This window comes from Pundamilia nyererei, unplaced genomic scaffold (genome assembly GCF_000239375.1).
Source record: "Pundamilia nyererei isolate P.nyererei 1_Seehausen unplaced genomic scaffold, PunNye1.0 scaffold00100, whole genome shotgun sequence".
Taxonomy (NCBI): Eukaryota; Metazoa; Chordata; class Actinopteri; order Cichliformes; family Cichlidae; genus Pundamilia; species Pundamilia nyererei.
In genome coordinates, this window is record NW_005187501.1 from 928,968 (window position 1) to 935,906 (window position 6,939).

The 6,939-nt window shown below is 39.8% G+C and overlaps 1 protein-coding gene across 1 annotated transcript in view; it reads right to left on the bottom strand.

Moving 5' to 3' along the window:
* prpf6 (PRP6 pre-mRNA processing factor 6 homolog (S. cerevisiae)) overlaps positions 1-6,939 on the bottom strand; it is a 14,784-nt gene continuing 7,845 nt past the window's right edge. The window contains exons 10-19 of the mRNA XM_013912755.1: positions 5,783-5,905; positions 5,558-5,679; positions 5,249-5,387; positions 4,995-5,114; positions 3,985-4,161; positions 3,693-3,826; positions 3,305-3,396; positions 2,584-2,698; positions 2,306-2,432; positions 1-1,829 (exon numbers count right to left, since the gene is read on the bottom strand). Of these exons, the coding sequence (XP_013768209.1) occupies positions 1,677-1,829; positions 2,306-2,432; positions 2,584-2,698; positions 3,305-3,396; positions 3,693-3,826; positions 3,985-4,161; positions 4,995-5,114; positions 5,249-5,387; positions 5,558-5,679; positions 5,783-5,905 (1,302 nt within the window). The 3' untranslated portion in view covers positions 1-1,676. The remainder of the gene's footprint in view (positions 1,830-2,305; positions 2,433-2,583; positions 2,699-3,304; positions 3,397-3,692; positions 3,827-3,984; positions 4,162-4,994; positions 5,115-5,248; positions 5,388-5,557; positions 5,680-5,782; positions 5,906-6,939) is intronic.

Genomic DNA, 6,939 nt, shown 5'->3' on the forward strand with positions numbered 1-6,939 from the left:
ATATCAGTATCGTCCTAAATATCAGTCAGGCTCCATTTACAATGGAAAGGATCCCAGGATCATCCACCGGTGTTGTCATCCATGGAAATGTGGACTTTGTTATGTTGCAAAGTGCCTTGGTTTGTTTTTTTTTCCTGTCTAAATGATTTGGCCTCTCTAATGCACTCGCTATCACGCTGAAGGAGCTGTTTTTTCTTGTTTTGCAGCTGATATTTGGTCTGTTACACTTGTACTTAAGAGCTCTTTTGATGGCACGTTGTGGTTCACAGCTGCTTTCCAAACACGTCACTTGGAAACATTTCACAACCTTTTACCGCATTAACTTGTGAAGAAAAAAAAATAGAAGCAGCTCACAAAACAAAATAATAAATAAAAACAGAACACTGTAAAAACACTGGACCAGCTCTAACTCATCAGTGGTATTGGACACCCCTTGAATTAAAGCTTATAAGTCTGTCCTTTAAGTCCATATTGATTATATAACTGTAGCTTTTGTTACATTTTCAGTAACAAAAAACTGCCATCTTCCTACTTGTACACAGAGCTGAATGTTACCCAACTCCAACTCCACAAAGCTATTATAGCCTGCCCTGTTTATCTTTTGTTGCCCTTCTTCTGCCAAACAAGCAGAATACCAACACTGACCAATGGGAGTGCAGACTGTGATATTTGATCGATATCGGTAAAGTTAGTCAGGTTGTTAGCTGAACTAGGCAGACCTTTGGAAGAATTCTGTGGTAATGTATATTAAAATTTAGAGGATGCTGAATGATCCAACACGGCAGAACTATAAAATAACAGCAGGGATTATTGGATAAAAAAGATGGGAGACACTCTGCATGACTCTAAACCAAAGAGAAGAGAACGGCAGATTTACTATGACATAATCATTTATTTAATAAACCTGAAAGTAAGCTTTTATACTCAGTAATATTCTAAAAAGGTGGATTTAAAAATGAATGAATGAATCACTAGAATGGGTGTTTTTCTCTTTAATTATTCAATGCACATGCGACAGCTGCTTACTAGATGATTCATCGGTTGCATCTTCACAGCAGAGTTGCAAAGGGAAAACAATGTATTATTTGCCAGAAGGCGTGTGGGACCTGAAGCAAAACAAAATTCAATGTTTTAACAAAACAAAACAAAACACACCACCTCTGATCTTCAACATCAAGCAGAGCATGACTCAGGAGGTTTAAATAATAACAGAAAAATGCTGTGAAATCCGAGAGGACACCTAAGGGTACTCTTCTAGCACTTTTAGGAGAGTATAAGACAAGGATTTTAACAAAGAAGCCAAATCACAACGATAGCTGAGGCCACACCTTGAAACCCCATACACACAGACAGATCAAAAACGTATCCACAAAAACCTCACATCGCAGCCAAAGATCTCCTTACTGCATATCAGGATGAGGAGGGTAACCATCAGTCACTTTGATTTATTTATTATTTTTTAAAAAAACATCCACAGATTCCGTCACTTTGACGTCAAATCATTACTTTCTCCTGACACATACAACAACAAAAAAATGTAAGGGCGTGTGTAAATACTTTAAATCTGCCAGAGATGGGCAAGTCCTGGTACAGAATAAGCATGTCAATAGCTGCTCACTTCTATACTGGTGACTGCCAGAGTCCTCCAGGTGTTTTCAGTCCAAATTTCCCCACTCTCAGAATGTGTTCTTGATCTTGCTGGCTACCTGTGCTAAGATCTCTCCTGTCTTCTTCTGCCAGTTTAGTACATGTTTGGACTCGGCACACCACAGCTCTCCATGACGGGGCTCTGCATTCTCACAGCGTTTTCGCACCTCTTCTTGCTGCTCCTGAAGCATACAGAGCAGTAATGTTATATAATCACAGCACAACACATGGACCGGCCACACAAACAAGTGACTACCAACTTTGTGAAGAAAGGAAAAAAAAAAGCAAGAATGTATACCATAAATCATGCAGCTGGAAAAACTAATTACATGTTTATCATGTATGATTTCACATGTTTTACTGCACATTTTAACGACTGAACATAAATCTGAAAATTTTAAGTTTATAGCAGCTGACATATCCACTTCATACAATAACACTAAGTAATAACAAACAATTGATTCACAACCAACGCCTGGAGTAAAACTGCACCAATGCAATCAATACTGAGGAAAACTCACACAGCTACATGAAGAACTAGAAAACTCCACACAGAAAGCCCCCAGCCAGGCAGCAGATTTGAATCAAACTTCAAATGATTTAATCAACTTATTAATGCATGAACAAAATAGCACAAGTCTAGACACCAGATCCTTACCTCTGTGCCATGCTGCAGCTCAAACTTGTAGAAGAAAGCCCAAGCATCCCCCAGATCTGGCTCAATCTTTACGGTCCTGAGGAACCACTCTCTAGACTTGGTGATCTTACGCTCACTCCAGAACAACCTGACATATGCAGAACATCTCAAAATGTTAAGAGTTTCATACAGAAAGGTCTGCTGAATGTAAAACACCAACAAAATACACATTTTTATATTGTAGGTTATCACAAAAAGTAATAGCTATTACTAAAGGGAGTGAAAAGTTCAAGTCATACTTGGCTACAGCGAGCAAGACGTGTGGATCATGTTCACACTTCTTCAAAGCATCCACACTCTTTGTCTTCCTCTGGGGCCTGGCCTCCAAAAACACTGCCTCAGCCCACAGGTTACCTTTGAAGGAAGAAAATAAAAGGAAATTGAAATTTGTGCATTAAAGTCCAATAGTGCCAGTGCAATGAACGAAAGTTAAGTCTGCATAAACGTGAAGGGCACAGAGGAAAACAAACCATCTAAAGCAGGGATCACAAACTAAATACCCAGGGGCCAGATTCGGCCCGCCAAAGACTCCAATCTGGCACAGCCTACTTCAAAACGATTTTATGTGGTACACGGCGCTCGAAAATCTGTCAAATGTTTTAGCAAGACTTTGCTAAGCTACAAACCTGCACCGCTTGATGGATTGTCTGAGTATTATGGCTATCGTAGGCAGGAGCCTCGCGGAGTGATACGTACTGTGCTTCAACATAATATTGCCGTATTGTGTGTGTTTAACCTCTTTTAAGTTTTGTGGATATTATACATGGTTATGCTGAGGATATGTCGGCCAATTTCCACTGGAAATGCCTTTTGGTTAAACTGTCAAATTTTTATATAACTTTAATCCACATAAAAAACAGCTGCTTGTTTAACTGAAAATACATTGATGTTGGGTTTTTTGCACTAATACAGGTTCAGAAAAACAAAGCTTTTCCATCTATAGCAGCATTTTATACACACCTGAATTTGGGCACTCCTGCAGGGCTTTGGCCATCAGCGTGTTGGCAATGTTCTTCAGTCCAGCCCTGTACTCCAATCTGACTGACTCCAGCCTGATTAATAAGATCATATGTACTTTTAGATGCCTTTATTTCAGAATTTATGGCAATAAATGGTGTTGGTGTTATATATGTTCTTGATGTGCCAGTTTCGGTTGATGTGGTTTTGCAAAAGCAAATTAAGCCTGCTTCTAGTTTGGAGGCACAAATATAATATTTTCCAGCTGTAACTTTTTACAGGTTTTCATGGATAGGAGAGAAAAAAACACATGCATATGCTAAAATACACTGCTGCGCAGGTGACCTTTTCCAAACTCTTCCTAGTTCCTTGTTGTCGTGTATTTTCTTACCACAGCTCAGCGGTCTGGGGATTCTTGAGCCGCGCCTTCTCGAGGATTGCTCTGGCTCTGGTCAGCTGTCCCACTCTCTCTTCCAAATGTGACAGCAACAACCACAGTGGCACAGAGTGGGGACACTTCTTTAACTGTACCAATGAAAATAAAAATCCTTAACCCTTACTCTGGTTTTTAATGATACACTCATTTTCATCAAAAAATAAAACACTTCCTTCCTTTGCATTTGTGGTCAATCCAATACTACCGGTAAAACAAACCCACGCCCCAAACACAACCCCATCCTCACCCCTTGGTTATAGGCCTCTCTAGCTTTATCCATATTTTCACATTGCTCCTCGATTTGGCCTCGCATCATCCAAAGCTTAGGGAAGTCCTCGTAGTGCTTCAGGGCCTCAGTGCACAACTCCTGGGCAGCTTCTATGTTTCCCAACACCCACTCCAATTTCACTGACTTCATAAACACCTGTAGAGATTACAAATACAAATGAGACCTATGAAGTTTTATATTTGCAAATGCATTGTAATACACCTGAAACAGAATAATGTAAAACAAGGAAAATGCTTATACTGAACCCCAGTACTTGCAAGTCTATACATCAGTTTTATCAAATGCCAACTTGCTAAGTTTTTGCCTAAATGCTTAAGTGGTTAACACTAAAACTTTGTGTTATCTGATAGGACAAGCAGTACAGCAAACATTAAGGCAGATTCTCTTACTCACATCTGTCAGCATACAACAAAGATAAAGGGGAGTGTTGGCAGGTCACTTGACAGACAGAGTGGTGGTTTAAAAGCTTGGCTGACACATCTGTCAGCCTATGTGGTACTGAACGGCATAATCTGTGGAAAACCTGCAAGCCTGAACCTGACAGTGTTCCCAGAAACAACCTCAAGGAAATTGCACCATTATGTAGAGAGCAGTGGTTTCAAAACAGAAAAATAAACTAACACTTGAATCACTCATCCAAAATGTGTCAGAGTTCAAAAATTAATAACACTACATGAAAAACACAATGTAGTACAGTTCATAAAAGGCCAGTCAAAGTGAAAGGACAGGATTGATTCAATGCAAACGCAGTCATACTCAGTGCAAGTGACATGAGATAACCTGAACAACTTGATTTCATTAATCTTCTTATAAAAATATTCAGTTTCCTTTAATAGCTTTTTAGGCAATTCTATAATTCAACCAAGTATTAAAAGCTCAAACAGAAAACCAAGTATTAACTTTTATCCTTTCTACGAAGTAACCTTTACAATAGTTCCCTACTCTGAAATTCACACAGATACACTTACCCTGGCTGTTGGTGCACTGCTGCGGGCCTTGGCTAGCAGTCGACGGGCTCTTTCATACTCATTATTCTCCGACTCCAGTTTGACAGCAGCAAGCCAGATCTCTTCACTGTTTGGGTTAGCCTATGAAAACAGACAGAGGAGGACAGAGGGAGAGGAGAAGCAGAAGACACAGGATAACAGAGTTAGACATAGGTATACATAGATTACTCTAATATTTGACATGCTGTATCGAGAAGTGAATGCTTTTTAATTACCTGGAAGGCCAGAGCAAGGATGCTTCTGGCTGCTGGCACATCCTCAGCAAGCCACTTGGACTTGGCACCCATTAGCCACAATACCTCTGCTTTGGGGCAGTGAGCCACAGCCCTCTGAAGTAAAGCCTCCAAGGACTCTCTGAGAAATTAAATGTGCCATGAAAGAATAATGGATGCGGCGGCAGCGACGACGAAGCAGCAGGTCATAAAGCACAGGAGCAAAAAAGAATAAATAAGTATAGTGATGCGAAACAGCAACTGTCACCTTCTGACTGCTAATGTTTGCATTTGGAAATTAAAGATTGTCACCTGGTGCCATGGTTCTTCTCAAAGTAGGCAGCTCTAAGCCAGACACTTTTTTTACTTGGGAATACTTGGAGAGCATGGGCATAGATGGCCCTGGCACACTCCAGCGCCCCATGGGCCACACACTGAGGCACAAACACACAACCATCTCATTGTTAAATTTAACTACAACAGCAAGTATGTAAAAAACTTATTTTAAAAAACCCAAACTAATCTCTCTATACTTACACTCTCGGCATCTTCCATCCAGGTGTGTTTGCGGTCCTCCTCCTCAATTCCAATCCCTATCACAGCCCTTATCACAGCCTGGCAGGTAGCCACACTACTTGCTTTGTCACACTCCTCTGCGTCCTGCAGGGTATGAACAAGCATTTAGAAGGATAGACACTTTGGTAGAAGAAGAAGAAGGGTGCAAAAATTACTGGATGAACTGCTGGTATCAATTCTAGGTAAGCCATTCAAATGAAATGATAAAGTGATTAACACAAAAATAATTCTAATATTAATTAGAAAGAAATTTTAAAACTGACATCAGAACACCTGCAGATTTATAAAATAATAATAATATTAAAGCTGACAGACATTAATAAGCAAATATTTGCGGTGACAAGAAAAAAATACCACTGGCAAAAAAAAGAAAAAAGAAACAAATAAAACAACTACGGTATGCAAAAGAGGAATTTCAGTTAAAGCCAATTACTGCAAAACAGCTGTGTACTGCACTAAAGAAAACATTAGACACAGTGCTGTGTTGTTTTGCATCCAGATGAAACATTACTGGCATCTATTTGAGGATCTTGTGTGAGTTGTTTGCTGTTCTCACAAACCATTCATTTAACATGTCCCACACTTGGCAAGTGGATTGCTGGGGAGCCAAGGAGGAGTAGGGTTGACTTCAAAGTTGTTTGGATAAGTGTTCCGCATATTCTGGCTAAAAGCCGTTTTCTCTTCACAACAGTGAGACAGGTAATGTGTAAACAGGCAATTCTCTGGAGCCTTTAGAGGACTCTAGTCATGTAAATGTAAAATAAATCAGTAGTTTGTCTTTGCAAGGTTTTAATTTGCTTTTGCAGACTTACAAACTTAACTCCACAGCAAAGTCTCTAAAAGAGTAAGTCCAACAACAACCAATGAACAATTCGCAATAGCAAGTTCGTATGAAATCTCCCAAAACAGATCCTCGCTTCAAGTTTAAGTGCAGCAGGCTGTTCAGCGTGAATCTTTGGGCCTTTTCAGAAACAGGATACGTCACATAATTGTCTTCCTCACTTAGTTAACCCTTTAAGACCTACCATAGAACCAAGTCCGCCAGAGCTTATATTATATTTTTACATGCTGTAGAGCCATTTTTGGGAGCATTTCAAGTTGATATACATCAATACAAC